The following is an 18092-nucleotide window of genomic DNA, read 5'->3' as shown; positions in this document are numbered from 1 at the left end:
GACCAGTTCAGACTGGGATCTGTGAGGAACGTATAGGGCCTAGGAACTTTCCTATTTCTCAGGGGTTGTCTCTGATTTGCAGGGAGCCCTTCATACCTGAATGCACAGCATCGGGGGTCATGCGGTAGGCTTGAGTGGGAGATCGGGGGGAAAGGCTGTGGCTGTGTGTGGGAGAGCCTGGCCCACTCTCCCCTGATGACAAGGAACGGTTAAGGGAAGAAAGGCTGCGGCTGGTGTGGAGCAGGGATGCTTGCTTGGTGATCTTGCGGAACAAGGAACTCCTTTTTCTGCTGTGGCGATAAGGGTCAAAGGCAGTGTCGGTGCAGAGAGCACAGCATACACTGGGCCCAGGGCCAACGCACCTGGCATGTACAGCACTCATGGGGCCCAGAGTAGACCCTCTGGACTGTGCCTGGCTCACCTTTCTTGCCCATCCTTGCCGTGGCTCCTCTTGCTCCTTCGGGCCATCTTGGCCTTGTAGCTGCCCTTCCTAGCTGGCCCCACTTTAATGGATGTGTTCTCCAGGGGAGTTGTTGAAATAGCCACCTTGTTTCCACTCTGGGGAGCACAGCATGAGGCCTAAGCTAAGCTGGAGGCCATATTCTTGCCCCTCCCCATCCCCAATCCTTCCCCGCGGCATGGCTATGCCACAGCTCCAGCTTTTGCCTCTGCACCGGCACATCTGAACTATAGGCCTATATTCTGTCTTCACAGATGAGGAATGGCTCCTATTGGAGCCCGAGTGGTTTAAGGGTGAGAAGGTAGAGAACAGGCTAACCTGTCCCATTCTGCAGCCCTACCTACCCACAGCTCAGAAGGATCCCTGGGCCTAAGAAAGTGAGGGTGCTACCTTGCGGAGAAAACTCTTGTTGTGCCACATTCAAGTTCTGTGTGTACATTCATCTTTTTTTTTTTTTTTTTTTTGAGACGGAGTCTTGCTCTGTTGCCCAGGCTGGAGTGTAGTTGCACGATCTTGGCTCACTGCAACCTCCACCTCCTGGGTTCAAGCGATTCTCCTGCCTCAGCCTCCCAAGTAGCTGGGATTACAGGCACCCGCTGCCATGCCCAGCTAATTTTGTATTTTTAGCAGAGACGGGGTTTCACTGTATTGGCCAGGCTAGTCTTGAACTTCTGACCTCATGATCCACCTGCCTCAGCCTCCCAAAGTGCTGGGATTATAAGCGTGAGCCACCACACCTGGCCTTTTTTTTTTTTTTTTTGAGATGAAGTCTTGCTCTGTCACCCAGGCTGGAATGCAGTGGCACAATCTCGGCTAACTGCAAACTCTGCCTCCTGGGTTCAAGCGATTCTCCTGCCTTGGCCTCCCAAGTAGCTGGGATTACAAGCACCTACCACCACACCTGGCTAATTTTTTGCGTTTTTAGTAGAGACAGAGTTTTGCTATGTTGGCCACACTGGTCTTGAACTCCTAACCTCAGGTGATCTGTCTGCCTCAGCCTCCCAAAGTGCTGGGATTACAGGTGTGAGCCACCACACCCAGCCATTTTTTTTTTAATTTTTATTTTTAGTAGAGGCAGGGTTTCACTATGTTGGCCAGGCTGGTCTCGAACTTCTGGCCTCAAGTAATCCACATGCCTCAGCTTCCCAAAGTGTTGGGATTACAGGTATGAGCCACTGCACCTAGCCTGTGTGTATCTACATCCATAGTGTAGATGTGTGTGCGCCCAACTCACCCACTACCTTACGGCTGTCACAGAGTCACAGGCTGAGGTCATTCAGGGACCATGCAGGCAGCAAACCCAGCACTAACCTTCAGGATCAGCTCCACCACCTCTGTGTGCACCAGCCCATGCACAGTTTCCCCATTGACATGGGTGATGAGGTCACCTTGACGAAGCCCTGCCTCGCTGGCTGGACCTCCGTCCTCCACGTGCTGCACCAGGAAGAGAACAGTACTCACACTGGAGCCTGAACATGAAGTATAGGGCCTGGTTCTGCACATTAAGCTGTGACCCCCTTCACCACCACCCTTTGACCCCCAAGCAGGGACAGATGGGCTCCATGAAGGGGAGGCTGGAAGGGTGATAAAGCTGGGAGACAGCAGCTCTGGATGGTCAGACATACCCACACCATGTGGTGCACGGTGTAGACGTCGGAGTCACCCATGTAGACACGAATGGCCCGCAGGGTGAAGCCATACTTCTTGCCAGCTCGGTGGATGATGATGGGCGGCCTCACACTGCCAAGGGCTGGCAAGAAGTCCCTGCTTGGAGAAGAGTCCCGGGATGATGGGTTGGACGACTGAGAATGTGGGGACATGGGGCTGGCCAACGGGGAGCAGGTGTGGTGTTCTGGAGAAGGAGAAGCCAGGACTTAGTGGGTCAGAGGGCCTTGGCCTGGACATGCTCCCAGTTGGCCCCTGGTCCAGTTTGTTGATTTCAGCACCTCTTGTCACAGACAGAACCTGAGCTCAGGTCCATTTTCCCCACAGCCCCTGACCTGTGAAGTCCTCTCATATCCAGCCCTGAGATGAGGTGAAGAGGCAAGCATTTATGTGTGTATCAGGGACTATACAAGCTCGTCACACATATTTAAATGTCATAATTAACCTATGAGCTGGCCACTATTAAGTCCACATTTTTGGATGAGAAACGTGAGGCTTAGAGGAGTTAAGCAACTGGCTCAAGCTCAAGAGCCCTTTAGTGATGAAGCCAGGATTTGAGTATGAGCTCTTTGCCCCAAAGCCTGTACTCGTGACATGGCGCTATCCTGCCTTCTGGCACATGTATACACAACCCCAGGCACCAATACACACCTTCAGGGACCACAGTCTCTTAGATCCCTGCTTAACACACATACACACCTGCCATGTGCAGAACCCTGCCACAGGCCTAGAGATTCCAAGGCCCTTCCTGTGAGTTTTATCCCAGCTCCCCAGGGGCCTCACCCGAAGGAATGAGGAGCGAGAGGGCTGTGGCTGAGGCAGACTTGATCACTTTGTTGACAGGGCGAGCGGTGCGCTTCTCTGTAGAGTCCCCAGACAGCAGCCGGTGGCGGGCCCTACGCACAGCCAGGTCACTGATGGCCTTGGCCGTCGCTCCTTCAGACAGCTGCGGGATCCCACGGCCTCGGTTCTCCATAGCTGTAGGCCCAAGTGAGCAGTGAGACCCGTGATGCTGCTGAGACTCCTGCCCTGCAGTATCCTCCAGCTTAGGTCCTTTGGCTGCCCACTGGGCCATACCTGGACTGGAACTACTGCTCCGTCCAACAGCTTCCTCATCCAGCTTCAGCCGCTGCTCCCCAGAGCGTTCAGGGACAAGCCCAGATACCGCCTCTCCGGAAGGGGGTGTCAGGAACCATACACCCTCCTGCAGCTGCCTCCTGGGGGTGCTGCTGGCCTCCTCAGGGCCCTCAGGGAACCGAGGTACATCCAGGAGGCCCGAGCAGCGGCGTCGCACTGTCATTGGAGGGCTTGAGTCACTCTCTGTGTGGGATGACTCAGACACCGACAGCCGCTTCCGTAATCTATGAGACACAAGGCCTGGGGTGAGATGGCCCACGTGGTCCCCCTCCTGCCACCAAGCCTCCTTTGGGGCACACAAGGGTTATAGTAATGGAACTTTCCTCTGCAGACATTCCTCCAGGAGCCACCCTATGAATGTCCCCTCACTGCCACCTGCACTCTTCCCCAGCATCAGAATCTCTCTCATCATCTGTGACAATGTAGGGATAGCGGTGTCGCCCACCCTTGGTGAGTTCTGTGTGCTCACATATCAGGGGAGCCGATCACCCAGCTCCGGTCTCGGCCTTTGAGCCCCGCCAGGCCTTCTGAGCGGTCCTCCTTCTCCTCACTTAGGCTGCGCTTGGTCGGGGGTGGCGTCCGATGCTCTTCGAGCAGCGAGAGCCGTTCCATGCTGCTGTATACCTGTGGGGACAGGGGATGCATTGGGGATGGGCTCTGGCATCTGTACCTCCCAAGTGGCAAAATGCATCCTTGGCATCAGAAACCCAGGAATTTGCGCCAGTTGGCTCCTTCCCTCCTGCACACATCCCTGCTAAATATTTGGGGAAGCAGTTATTCCACTGATCTGACCTGGCATCTCATGTCAGGGGCTGCAGTGGTTCTAGAAGCACCTATATATAGCTATATGGAGCCCCAGTCCTCTGCTCCTCTTTTTCTCGAGGTGGCCCCATCCCCAATCCTTGAGCCTGCCCCAGGTGTGCCCTTTGACAGGCCCTCTTCTGATCCTCCAGCCTGTTCTGCCCATTCTGGGTCTCCTCAGTCACACCTTGCTGAACCTTGGAGAGCAGGAGGAAAACTGGCGGATCTCAAGGCAGCCATCCTCACTCACGTCTTCCTCATCCTCCGAGTCCACGTGGTGGTAGCGCTCTGAGCGGGCTGGGACAGATTAAGGACACTTCAGAGTCCTGCTGGTGGCCTCCTTGTGACCCCATTAGATTTCAGCAGAGCCCTGAGAAGTTGCTCCCAATGCCAAGTTCAGTGTGCACAGGTATTTCTAGGCAAATGGGTAGCACCCATACTGTACCCCAACAGTTGGCGGCCTTACTGTCAAAATAGCTAGTATCGTCCTCTGACTCCAGCTGAGGAATAAATTCAGCCTTCTGGCGGAGAAGTCCTGTCCAGTCCAGACCAGTAAAGAATGGGTGCTCCTTCACCTCATAGGCACCTCCTGTGGACAGGGAGGGCATGGGCAAGGGGGTAGAATGAGCTGCATGGAGTCCAGGTCAGCATATCTAGTAAGAAGCCAGACCTTGAGAAGCTATACCTAGGCTGTCAGCTCAAACGTCTTCCATTCTCTGCCTACAGGGAGCAGGGCAGAGTTTCAGGATCCAGACGGGCTGCCCCAAACCTCCAGGGTTGGGAACCTCCAGCTTCCCTTACCTCTTTTCCAAGTAGTGAGAAAAGTTAGCGGGGCCTGTCCTACCTGTGCCCAGTCTCTCCAGAGGGTTCTGGTGGAGCAGTTTGGAGGTGAGGTCCTGGGTGTCTGGGGGCAGTGCATCATCACCCTCAGGCCACACAATCTCATCTGAAGTCATCAGGGGTGAGAGGGAAAGGAGAAATTGTGGGTAGAGCGGAGAGATGTAGAAGAGGGTCCCAGGACAGTGTAAGGAAAGGAGGCAAAAAGGGCCCAGCCTGGAGCCCCAAAAGCCTTGCCTGAGACCCCAGTCCTTACATTCTATAGGTTCCTAGACCATGGCTTGATCTTTGATCCAAAGTGGGCACTGTGAAACAGTGATTTCCCCTATCCTGAAGCTCCAGCTCACCCTGCTTTTATACTCCACAAAATACACACACAAACCCCTCACACTCATGGGATGTGCACAAACAAACAGGAACACACAGGTATAGAGGGGAGATATGTGAAGCCCCAGGGATATAGCATGCACATGTATGTACAGGCAGAAACAGACATACCTGCCCCCAAAGCAGCAGACATCACACACACACCATGAGTTCAGAACAAGAGCTCATAGGCCTCACAAGCTGCTGGCATACATCATATTTGTGGATTCACACTGTTTCCCCACTGGGCCAGGGGGAGAGTACCTACCACTGATCACCTGCCCAAAGAGCTCCTCCGGAGTATCTCCAAAAAAAGGGACACAGCCCACCAGGAACTCATACAGGATAATGCCCATGGCCCACCAGTCCACTGGCTTCCCATAGCCCTGGCGCAGGATCACCTCAGGCGCAATGTATTCGGGGGTCCCGCATACCTGGGCACAGAAAGGCCGGGCTGGCTTAGCCTCCTGAGACTGCTCACTGGCATGACAGCTGGAGAGGGGGGATGCTCCCACCTCTGGAACAGAAGAGTCTCTGAATGAAGACTCAGCCCACCTTAATGAATAAGATCAACAGGAGCCCCAGGGAACAAGAGTTGGAACTATTGGTTGGTATTTCCTAATTAACAAAAAAGTCTCATTCTAGCCTGGAACTACCATCCCTTAAGCCCTCAACACCTACCTCTGGCATGTGATTCCACAATTGGCCTCTGCACTTCAGCCTCTAACAGAACAGACCCTACGAGTCACATAACTATAACAGGGACTGGTGAACAGTCACAACCTGAAATGTTAAACCAGGGAACATCCAGAGGCTGCCTCTCAGAACACTGGGCCACAGCTCAGTGGAAATTCAGAGCTGTGTTCCAAGCACCACAAGCTCCAGGAGATTGTTGTCCTTGACTCAGGCTGGGAGATTCAGGACTGATCTCACATGAAACTCTGTGTTAACAGTTACATGACCTATTTTCTCCAAACCCTGAGGAGGAAGATGACTTTGGATTTTATATCCACATGATTCTCATGGCTCATCCTGTTTTCCAAATGTGCTACCTGTATCAATGCCTCTCTGGAACCCAAAGGTAGGAAAGATAGGGGTTCCCCAATCTTAATATCTAGCTACGAGGTAGGCATATGGCCCCAAGGCCTTCTTCTAGGGCCTGGAATGTATGTATGTGTGTACAAATGTAGAGATGGGGTCTCACTATGTTGCCCACGGCTGGTTTTGAATTCCTGGCCTCAAGTGATCCTCCTGCCTCCACCTCCCAAAGGGCTGGGATTATGGGCATGAGCCACTGCGCCAGGCCAAGGGCCTAGAATTTAACCCCCAATATATCATCTACCCTTCCTTACCTGCTTGTCCAGGAATTCCCGGGCATCCTTTTCAATATGACCCTCATATAAGTTCGTTGTCAGACTCATGAGGCCAATTTTGGACAGTCCAAAGTCAGTGAGCTTGATGTGCCCCATGGATGTAATTAGGAGGCTGGGAGACCGGAGACACAAAATTACGAAGTTATTCCTGGTTTTCCGAGAGTACTGATTTTAGTATATGCCCAATTTCCCCACTCAGGCTTTCATGAGGGTACTGTGAGACAGCTTCAGCAGGGGGACAGGCAGGTGTGAAAAAGTAAATCACTCTGGCTATGTGAGTGTTACGTTCTACACAAGCAACAAACCTGCCTTTTGCCCATTCCCACAACTCCATTTCTGTTTATTGCCCTAACTGTATTCTATATTGGGCGTAGGAATCATTCAGTTGAGGAAGAGTTTCTTCTACAGAACTGAGCTCAGCCTCATCCTAAGGCAGCTGCTGTAGCCATTCCTAGTCCCCTCCCCCGACCTGAGTGGCCCATAATACTCCTGTTTCAGGGACAGAGGCAGGGGGCACATAATTTTGTTCCATGTTCATGGCTGGTCTTAGGAGGTGGGTTGGTTGGGAGAAACTAAGATCCCTTCATATACTCTGCCTGAGCCACTCATTTTGTGCTGAAGGCTTTACCCTGCCACCCTTTTATTCCGATGATTCCCCAAATAGTACCTCTGGCCCTGACTTCCTTCTTGAGATCCAGGCCTACCCAACTGCCCATATGTCTTTCAGGCACAAATTCAACCTGTCCAAAACAAAGTCATACCTCCCAACTGGTTCCCCTTCTCAGTGAAAAACAATAATTTCTGTTATCTATGAGCTCTGTGGTGCTGTAAAAATATTCCAGCCCCTGAAAGGTCTTCTAGAGTAACACATCAAAGGTAGGTATAATTATCCCTATTTTAGAAAGAGGAATGTGAGGGTCAAGGAAATTTAATTAATAGACTCAGACTCAGACTTAACAAGCAGAAGAGTGGCCATTTGAACTCAGGTCTGTCTAATGTCAAAGCCACTTTCTCCCACAGAGGCTTATCACCCTGCAACAGTCCCAAGCTGGAAATCTGGAAGACATCCCAGCCTCCTTCTGTTTCCTCACTTCCCTTCCTACCCCTACTCCAACCTGATCCTCTTCCCTTTCTGCTTCCTCATGCTACACCTTTCTTCTTTCTATCCTGGCTCCCTGTTCTGCTGCAGGCATTGCTGTCTTTGCCCTGGTCTCAGTGTCTCTCTTCATCAGTAGAGTGAGCTTTCTAAACCTAAACCACAATCTGGGTATGCCATTCTATCATATCTTTGGTTAACAGACCCTTCGAAGATTCTCTAGGCCCCTTTAAAATAAAACTCAAATATAACAAAAGGGCCCTTGATGAACTAGCACCTGCCTCTCTCACCTTTTCTCTTAACTACTCTCTCACCATCTAAGCTGTTGCCATGTTGTACTATTTGTAGTTCCTGAACAAGTGATGTTCTCTTGCACCTGTGTGCCTCTGCACATTCTGCTCTCCTGCTTTGGAAAGCAGGTCTCCTACCTTTTTCCACTTGACTCATACCCTCTGAGAAGAAGCCTATATACATATATTTCTGTCTCCCACTGTAGATTTAACTTCTACATGCCAGGGACTATATTTAAACCCAGAATATAGTGCTTGGCACAGGGTAGATGTCAGTAAATGTCAGGACACTTGTTCAGCCATCTACGACATGTGCTTATTCTTTTGTTCTTGCTTGGTTTTTTCAGTGGGGCTCCTCAGTGACTCTTATGTCACTGAAGCCTTATAATGCTCCAGCCAGACCTTGAGGCAATGATTTGCATCTGGGGTCAGGGAGCTAGAGAACTAGGCCTAGATGGACACACATAGAGACATGTTTCCCAGTAGCCATCTGGATACATTTAGATCTACTGTGCTTGCCAACATTTATCTAGAGACCCAAGAGGGAGACCCTGGACAAGGGACACAGAGAGTAGACATACTTGTCAGGCTTGAGGTCACGGTGCACGATGCCATAGTTGTGTAAGTACTCCAGGGCCAGCACAGTTTCTGCAAAGTATAGACGCACCATGTCCACAGGCAGGGCCCCAATATTCTTCAGCAGAGTGGCACAGTCTCCCCCTGCAATAAGCCCAGGCTACCATGAGGAAAGGATCCAGTTCCCTACTCTAGCCAGTTCCCATCTGGCAGTTTCTGAGGTCCCAGAGGAGACAGCTTCATGGAATATCCTGGTGCTGGAGACTCTATTCTAGCCCTTTTGCTGCTGGCATGGGTGGGAGATGGTGATATGGTTTGGCTGTGTCCCCACCCACATCTCATCTTGAATTGTAGCTCTCATAATTCCCATGTGTTGTGGGAAGGAACCTAGTGGGAGAAAATTCAATCATAAAGTGGGTCTTTCCCATGATAGCGAACAAGTCTCATGAAATCTGACAGTTATTTTCATTTATTAATATTTTTTTAGACATAGTCTTGCTCTGTCGCCCAGGCTGGAGTAGAGTGGCTTGATCTCAACTCACTGCAACTTCTGCCTTCTGGATTCAAGGGATTTTCCTGCCTCAGCCTCCCAAGTAGCTGGGATTACAGTTGTGTGCCACCACACCCAGCTAATTTTTGCATTTTCAGTAGAGGCATGGTTTTGCCATGTTGGTCAGGCTGGTCTCAAATTCCTGACCTCAGGTGATCTGCCTGCTTCTGCCTTCCAAAGTGCTATGATTACAGGTGTGAGCCACCATGCCCGGCAGATCTGATGGTTTCATAAAGGGGAGTTTCCCTGCACAAACTCTCTCTCATCTGCCACTATGTGAGACATGCCTTTCATCTTCTGCCATGATTGTAAGGCTTCCCCAGCCACAATGAACTGTAACTCCAATAAAACTTCTTCTTTCATAAATTGCCCAGTCTCTGGTATGCCTTTATTAGCAGTGTGAAAATGGACTAATACGCAGGGCATGGAGGAGGGTGGAAAGTAAAGTGAATCTGCTGATAGCTGTCAAGGCCATTTTTCAGGCCACAGAGGGAAGGAACCCAGCCCTCTATTAAAAGTAATGGCGGCCGGGCGCGGTGGCTCAAGCCTGTAATCCCAGCACTTTGGGAGGCCGAGGCGGGTGGATCACGAGGTCAAGAGATCGAGACCATCCTGGTCAACATGGTGAAACCCCGTCTCTACTAAAAATACAAAAAATTAGCTGGGCATGGTGGCGCGTGCCTGTAATCCCAGCGACTCAGGAGGCTGAGGCAGGAGAATTGCCTGAACCCAGGAGGTGAGGTTGCGGTGAGCCGAGATCGCGCCATTGCACTCCAGCCTGGGTAACAAGAGCAAAACTCCGTCTCAAAAAAAAAAAAAAAAAAAAAAAAAAACAAAAAAAAAAAAAAAAAAAAAAAAAAAAAAAGTAATGGCAAAAATGCAATTACTTTTGCACCAACCTAATATTTTAGGACAGGAATACTGCATACTGTAAACACATCTGGCCAAGATGCTAGCATTTGTTCATTTTACTTCCTTCTTTTTGGCTTTCTTTTAGTTTCTGAGTAAAGTAACACTATAAACTCCCAGCATGTACCCACTAAACACTAACAGAGTTTTGTTTTGCTTCAGCCTCAAGACGTAGGCACAATATCTTTGGAAGCTGTACACACAGTGAGAAGGTGAGAGGAAAGGCCTCTGGCAAAGCTGCTGCCCCTCTCCAGAACTATGCCCTGTGTTGCTCTTCTGTTCTACTCCCAGAGCATTTTACATGGTTTTAAGGGGTGTCCCCTTTCCAAGCCAGTCAGGGTGATTAATGGCTTTCCTTTCTTCTGAGGGTCCAGATGCAATCCTCCTAGCACCCAATCCTGGGCTTTTGCAGCTCTGCTGCCTCCTTTGTTGCTGTCTGATACCAGCAGTAGAGGGTTTGCAGGCTTTGGGGTGCAACATTCTATAGCTGCTGGCCTGCTACATCCTGTTCCAGAGTGGCTCTCATGGTAGAGGCAGGGAGCTTTGTGCCCACCATGGCCAAATGGTCTCAGTAATCCTGGGGCCAAAAGCAATACCAAAGGAAGACTGTCCTGAAAGTTCACCTCTGTACAAAGTGCTGGTCCCTGTTTAAGGCTAAGTCTCAGATTGTGCCTTGGCCTTTGTGCCAGGCCACCTTTGCCTCCGTACCTTCAACATACTCCATCACCATGCACAAGTGGCGCTTGGTCTCAAAGGAGCAGAACATGCTGACCACAAAAGGGTTCTCAGCGAAAGTCAGTATGTCACGTTCCACGAAGGCCTGTTGGATCTGGTTCCGTAGGATCAGGTTTTGCTTGTTGATCTTCTTCATGGCAAAGCGCTGCCGGGTGGACTTGTGCCGCACCAGGTATACAGCCCTGGGAAACACAGTCCGGCCCAACATGGACCCTTAGCACCTGTGCTGTGCTCTTTGCCACCCAAACTGCCTTCTCTCAAACCTTAATTAATGCACAGAACAAAGGTGCAGGGGTGTGCATATCAATGAGAAGGATCTGGGACCCCCTGGCCCACAAAACTCTTAAACTTCCTGATAGACCATGTCCTGATGACACGGCTCAATGCTTCCCCAGAGCTCAGGGAGAGGAGGATGCATGGTAGTAAGAGGGGTGGGAATCTTGTCTGGGAAAGGAACAATGCTCAGATGTCAGTGGAATCTGAACTCCTGCCCACCCAGGAGGCTTCTGGGAGTGAGAAAGTCCACCCCGAGGCATCTACGCAGAGGACTGGGCAGCATACACTCTCACATGGAAGAGACCAAGGGCTGACCTGGCTTCAGTCCTGGCCACACCCTGACCCCTGTCTTTACCCATAGGCGCCATTGCTGATGAGCTTAATGGTTTCGAAGTCCTCTTCAGAGGGTGTCTTTTTAGATGGCAGAGATGCCCCACGGCCCTGGAAGACAAGGGAAATGCAGGAGACAGGCATGCTTCTCAGAGCCCATATCCTTGCGGAAGCTGTGGCTCTAGCATCTTCTCAGCTCTTAGCTCTAGCATACTCTCCTGACCATTCTTCTGGGAATAGAATGACTTCTCAGACAGTGTTTGCTGTCACCAATACCCCCATCCCTCCTTCAGATATTCTCTTAAAGAGAATTCATAGCTCTTTGCTTCAGAGGGCCCAGGCTCCAGGAATGGAGCAGGAGCTCAGGGGTTTTTACCTCAATAGAATCATCTGTTTCTGGAGTGTCAGGACTGTCACAGCTGCTCAACTGGGCCATTTCTGGAAACAAAGACAAGAGAAGAGTGCATGTGGCAATGTCAGGTATCTCAGCAGTAACCCCAGATCATACAACAGGTGTGTGTAGGGTAGGCATTAATGCTTTCTGCATCAGCCTGGGATGTGAATTCAGTCCTGTGGCACTATACCCAATGTAGTCCCGGCTTTTGGATCAGGAAACAAACCAAATCCTACTGCTACTCCCATTTCTAGAAGTCCATTGCCATTCACAGGGTCTGGCAAATTCTATAAACTTGGGTCATTTCCTGGAAAACGGCCTGAATCTGGGCTACTAGTTCCCATCCTGCTGGCCAAGACTGCTTCACTGGATGGGGCTGGGAAGCACAGAAGGCAGGAGCAGGATAACTGCAGACCAGGGACTTGGAAGCCCATGGTTCCTGCAAGTGTTCAGCAGGAAGCCCAGAAGAATGGCAATATCCTCTGAAGCCCTGTGTTGGACCACCCCAAAGATAAAGGAATATCTGTAAGGTGGCCAAGAGGAGAGGCAAGTTGCAGAGGAGGTGACCATTTTTGCAAATATGATTGTGGCCCTTTTGTGTTGACCTCTTTGGATCTGAGGCTCTAAAATGCAACTCAGCTGGGCCGATGCAATCCAGGCTGGGATCTGTCAGGCAGATGTGAACAGCAGTTTCAAAGGAAAGGCTGTTTTGTCACAGAGATCACAATGTATCTTCTAAAATCCTGAGGCACCGGGGCCATGTTGTGTCCATGTCCAAGCTAAGTCTCTTCTCCAAGCAGCTTCCCTGCTGTTAGAGCTTGCCAGCAGCAATGGGGCCTCTTTGCAGCCACCAGGCAGCATGCTCACCCTCTAGGGGATCCCGTGTGAGGCCCAGCTGGCTAACGATGTAGCGGGGAATGTCACATTTAATCCCTTGTCCCTCTTTGGCGTGGCCCTCAGCTGCTTCTAATAGGTGGTAGAACTCTTCAGGGTCAAACTCCTGTACCAAGGGAGAGAGGTAGTCAGTGGTGACAGATAAAAGTGAAAGCTGTTGGCCTCTTTGGTTTTATAGCATTTAGTAGAATGAGATGAACAAGATTTTCTCTGTGATGGGACACTCCCACCCCTGAATACTCAGAAACATGATTCGGGGATCACAGGAATGGGGACAAAGATGTCAACCAGGTCACCTCCAGATTGGACATGCTAAGCATACACTGTCTTCCTGGCAATAAGAACTAGAGGTTTTGCTTTCAAGAGAGCTCAGCCTATTGATCTCCCATGCCTTCTATCAGCCAGGTGGCACTGTCAGTCCTGGCACACACTCAATTAAGGCTCATAAGAGCTTTGGCACAGCCCTACTGGTGCATGCATACCTTCAAATATTTATCAGGCACTTCCTGTGTGCTAGAGGCTGGAGATCCATTGAAAAGCATAGTCGTTGTCTGCACATAATAACTGAGTGCCTACTAAGGGCCACACACTGGGTTAAACCCTCTAGCAACTCTTCGATCTCACTGAGGAAATCAAGGCTCACAGGGATGCACTGATGTGTCCATAATCACAGAGGCAGGAAGGAACAGAAAACCACCATTCAGCCCAGGTCTGACTCCAAGTCCCTGCTAAGCCAAGCACTTCATGTTCTTGAGGGAAAGGCTCTCTGCTCGATCACAGCACTAGCTCTGAACTTTGTTCTCATTCCCTGTGGTCTCACTGTTTTGGAGAATTGTACCTATCTGGATATAACCTAAGCCAGACCTGGAAGTCCTTTTTTTTTCTTCCTTAGCTCCTATCTGGTCAGAATGTCTCTCTCATAAATCCTCCTCTAATCCACCTCTTTCTCTCTGTTAACCTACCATTCAATGTCTGAGTTCTGGCCACACTATCGCACATGAATTGCTTTGAGTACCTCTGCCCTGATGTCCCTGGCTTATCTTGCCCTGTGTTCTAATTCACTATCCATGTTGCAGCCAAAGTAATCTGATGGAATATTTACACAGAAATAAATAGGAACCAATTACTGATACATGCAACAACATGTATGAATTTGCACAAACATGCAGAGTGGAAGAAGTCAGTACATAATACAGAAACCACACACAGAAACATGGTTTCATTTCTAGGAAACTGTACAAAAGGCAAACCCATCCCTAGTGAAACAAAGCAGGTAAGTTATTGTCTGGGAGCAGAAGAAAGAGAGGACTGACTTCAAAGGAGCACAGAGGAACTTATATAATAGAAATATTCTCTAGCTCAGCTGTGGCCATGATTCTAAAAGTGTATATTTGTTAGATCTCGATGAACTATAAAATCAAAGGGATATATTTTATTGTATGTAAACTGTATCTTTTTTTTGTTGTTGTTGAGACAGAGTCTTGCTTTGTTGCTAGGCACCAGGCTGCAGTGCAGTGGCATGATCTCAGCTCACTGCAACCTCCGCCTCCCAGGTTCAAGCAATTCTCCTGCCTCAGCCTCCTGAGTACCTGGGACTACAGGTGTGTGCCACCACGCCCAGCTAATTTTTGTATTTTTTAGTAGAGACAGGATTTCACCATGTTGCCCAGGATGGTCTCAATCTCTTGACCTTCTGATCTACCTGCCTCAGCCTCCCAAAGTGCTGGGATTACAGGCATGAGCCACCGCACCTGGTCTTATGTAAATTATATCTTAATAATATTGTTTAAGAAAAAAGTAAATGTGACCATGTCATATTCTCAACTAAATTTTCTGGTGCCTCCAAGTGGCCATAAGAATAACGCAAAGCTCCAGAGCTAAGAACCCAACACCCTCCGTGACCTTGTCACAACCTACCTTACAGGCTTACCCCTCAGCACTTCTTCAAACCCACCCTGTGCCCCACTGAATGCTCCTTTCCACGCTCCTTATCTGGGATTTTGCTGATATCATGTCCCCCAGGGAGCATTCACTGAATGTTCCTTTGAGGGAAGACTAAAGCACTTCCTTTTCTAGATTCCCAGTGTGCTGTGTACTGACCTCAGCTGCAACACTTCTTGCAGTTATTATAATTACTATTTACATGTCCTCATGCCTCATGCTCCCCAACTACACTGTAGAGAAAACATCCTGAGATCAGAGACTGTGCTTTATTGATGTCTGTATCTCCAGTGTCTAGCACGAAGTAGGTACTCAGTAAAGTATTGCTGAAGCTTAAATGAAGGACTCAACTTGTGCAGACTAAATTTGGGCTATGCTCCTGATACTCCTTACACCCAAGGTCCCCACTGATGTGAGCCCTGCTCATGTTGGGGTGGGCTAGACTAATACTCCTCCCTGCCACATCCCCTCAGGACCATACATTTGTCCTCACAGAAACCTGTTTAGTCCCCCAGTGCTCGCAAAGCATATTTAAATTAGGACTAAGCAACAGAAATGGTGGTGGGTGCCACCACAGTTTTGTTGTCAGCAGGCTACTTCCTCTATAGCCCTCCTCCAAATTTGCCCATCCGACTTTCCTAGAGTCCACTCACCAGGCATTCCAGGAGACGTGCTGGACGGGCAATGACAATCATCAGCTTTTTCACTAGCTGCATCACAAAAGCCACTTCCGAGCTCTCTGAGCGCTCATGAGCCTACAGAGAAAAGAAGGTTGTTTAAGCAATCTACTGGCCCAGTATGGTTGGGCTAAGCAGGACTAGACTGGGCAGAGCTAACTATAGGAAGAAACAATTGGTAGCATAGAGAGCTCTGCAAAGCAAGGAACTCAGAGAAGGCTGGTTGACTATGAGAGGGAGAGAGTTGCTTACAGGGAACCATCTGAGCTTTAGAATACTACATAACACTAAGCAATGTCACACAGACATATAGTTGTACCTGCTCCTACATCCAACAAGCCTCACTTACCCTTCAGACCCCAGCTCAATGGGCAACTCTCAATGGCGCCTTCACTGATGTTCACTTTCCACCCTAGACTGTAAGGAATAGAGAGACCTCAAAGCTGAGGAGTGATATGATCAGAAAGGTACTTCAGAAGGATCACTGTGGCTGCAGTGTAGAGGGTACACTAAGAGGGCAAGGCTAAATGCAGGAAAACCCATTAGCAGGCAACTCTAATAATTCAGATAAAAAAGGCATAGGTCAAGGCAGAAGAATACAGACAAGTGGACAGACTTGGGCAACTACAGAAGCAGATTAAGGGGTGAAAGAAGCACGAATAGAAGGCAACTACAGCTTCAATTCTAGGAAAATTTCAATGAAGAAGTGAAATGGGAACTCTAAGATGATAAGCCATTTAGGTGAGGATAGGTAAAGAAATACTGTATTTTGTTTTAGAGAAAGAACAGCTAGGCAGAAGAGTTAAGCTCAATTTTGGGTGAATAGAGTTGCAGGCACCTACATGAGAGAGTCTCTTGGGTATCTGCTTGGCCCAGAGGCCTTTCTCTTTTTTCCTGAGAACTGCTCTGGTTTCTAGGAGCCACATTTGTACTGTGTGACTGCACCTTCCCTCCCACCTCTAACAGCTGACCAGGGAGGATCAGTTGCCTAGGAATTTAAAAATGGATAGAAAGATAATTGTTAATGTCAATGTGGCAGAACTGTTTAAGAAACTGTGAAAAGGGATGGCCATATCTATCATGGAGATAGAAGAAAAGAAGCACACAGAAAAAGAGAAATGAAGATTTCCTGAAATTCCTGGAGCTTCTGGTTTCTAGTTCTGGTTTCTCCTTAAGTCCTGGTTATATCCCTAGCTTCAATTCTCTAAGACCCACCCCTTTTACTCTTATGTTTCCCTTTACTGTTTAAACTATTCTGAGTCAGGTTTCTATTACATGCAACCAAAGAACAGAAACCAATATGGGAAGTCAAAGTGGAGGAGTCCAATGGGCAGCTGGGTGTGCCGATCTGAAGCTCAGAAGAGGGGCAGCCACATGTGGGAGTCCTCAGCGTAGAGATGACAACTGAAGAACTGAAGACATGGGAGCAGGTGGCAAGGCATCAGAGAGAGTGTGGAGAAAGGGGAAAGGGAACAACAGACATGCAGGATGGTGCTGTGTGACACACCAGTACTGAAGAGATGGGCAGCAAAGGAACTTGTAAAGAGTCAGCAAGACCAGTGAGAATGGTGAATTGACAACGAGGGGGGAAGAGGGTTTAAGAAGTATTCACTGTGTTCCACAGAGAGGTGGCAGAAGATGGGGACTCAAAGTGGCCACAGGATTTGGCAACTGGCCAATTAGTTCCTTGGTGAATTTTGCCTGAACGGTTTTAGTGGACTGGTGGAAAGGGAAACTGGAAGGCAGAAGACTGAGTAGTGAATAGGATACAAGGAAAGGAAAATTAGTATATGAGGACTTTTCTCTTTTTAAAGTATTGGTTATGAAATGAAGAGAGAGGTTGAGCAGTTGGTGAAATCCTATTTATTCTTTTAAAATGTAGCCCAAATATCATCAATTCTGTGAAGCCTCATCTGTCTCCTGTTCCCAACACACATATATACACACATGAGAAGAAAAAGAAGTAACTGCTCTCTTTAACATATTCTCCTGGCTGTTAGTGCATAACACATGGTACTGTCATGCTGTGTCATAACGAGCTATCTGTCTCTACAGCTACACTACTGGGCCTAGTGAGTAAAGAGGCTCTATGTCTTTTTCTTTCCTCAAACGCTAAGCCTAGCAGAGTGCCTCCTATACAGCAGATGTCAGTCAATGTCTATGGATTAAGCGTTTGAAAATATATGATCTCAGGCTCTGGAATAAGCCAAACCTGGCACTGGGCCCTGGTTTTGCTACTTAAAAAAAATCCATTATCTTCAGCTAACTTAAGTTTCCTCATCTGTAAACTTAGGAAATAATATTAAGTACCTTCCTTATATGATTGTGAAGATTTAATCAGATAAATGAGGTAGTATCTAGCATGTATTAAATACTATTAATAACAGTATAATATGCAGTAACTAATAAATGTTACTGATTTTTATTATTCTAAAATCTGATCAGGTCATTTTCCAATTTACCATATTAGATGATACCCACTGCATTCATGATAAAATCTAAACTCCTCACAAGGCCCTTCAGCCTCTGGCCCCTAGTCTAATTCTTCAAATTCATCTGCCAGCTGGCTAGGCACGGTGGCTCACACCTGTAATATCAGCACCTTGGGAGGCCGAGGTAGGTGGATCATTGGAGATCAGGAGTTTGAGACCAGCCCGGCCAACATGGTGAAACCCTGTCTCTACTAAAAATACAAAAATTAGCCAGGTGTGGTAGCAGGTGCCTGTAATCCCATCTGCTAGGGATGCTGAGGCAGGACAAATGCTTGAACCTGGGACACAGAGGT

General features: G+C 48.8%; 1 protein-coding gene across 11 annotated transcripts in view; it reads right to left on the bottom strand.

Annotated features, from left to right (window-relative positions):
* MAST2 (microtubule associated serine/threonine kinase 2) overlaps window positions 1-18092 on the bottom strand; it is a 250465-nt gene that overhangs the window by 1776 nt on the left and 230597 nt on the right. For 9 of the 11 annotated variants that reach the window (XM_017540865.2, XM_037742875.1, XM_017540868.2 and 6 more), the window contains 18 exons: window positions 15284-15385; window positions 12663-12795; window positions 11778-11839; window positions 11427-11512; window positions 10769-10977; window positions 8607-8745; window positions 6619-6751; window positions 5535-5700; window positions 4908-5009; window positions 4530-4652; window positions 4251-4360; window positions 3732-3886; window positions 3203-3486; window positions 2909-3103; window positions 2086-2312; window positions 1772-1894; window positions 422-558; window positions 97-290 (listed from right to left, as the gene is read on the bottom strand). In XM_017540865.2, the coding sequence (XP_017396354.1) occupies window positions 97-290; window positions 422-558; window positions 1772-1894; window positions 2086-2312; window positions 2909-3103; window positions 3203-3486; window positions 3732-3886; window positions 4251-4360; window positions 4530-4652; window positions 4908-5009; window positions 5535-5700; window positions 6619-6751; window positions 8607-8745; window positions 10769-10977; window positions 11427-11512; window positions 11778-11839; window positions 12663-12795; window positions 15284-15385 (2680 nt within the window). The remainder of the gene's footprint in view (window positions 1-96; window positions 291-421; window positions 559-1771; window positions 1895-2085; window positions 2313-2908; window positions 3104-3202; window positions 3487-3731; window positions 3887-4250; window positions 4361-4529; window positions 4653-4907; window positions 5010-5534; window positions 5701-6618; window positions 6752-8606; window positions 8746-10768; window positions 10978-11426; window positions 11513-11777; window positions 11840-12662; window positions 12796-15283; window positions 15386-18092) is intronic. The other 2 variants (XM_017540867.1, XM_017540869.2) reach the window with 1 other exon arrangement.

Source organism: Cebus imitator, unplaced genomic scaffold (assembly GCF_001604975.1).
Source record: "Cebus imitator isolate Cc_AM_T3 unplaced genomic scaffold, Cebus_imitator-1.0 Scaffold129, whole genome shotgun sequence".
Classification (NCBI taxonomy): Eukaryota; Metazoa; Chordata; class Mammalia; order Primates; family Cebidae; genus Cebus; species Cebus imitator.
Note: the sequence above shows the minus strand (reverse complement) of the source record. Positions and strands in the feature narration are given on the sequence as shown.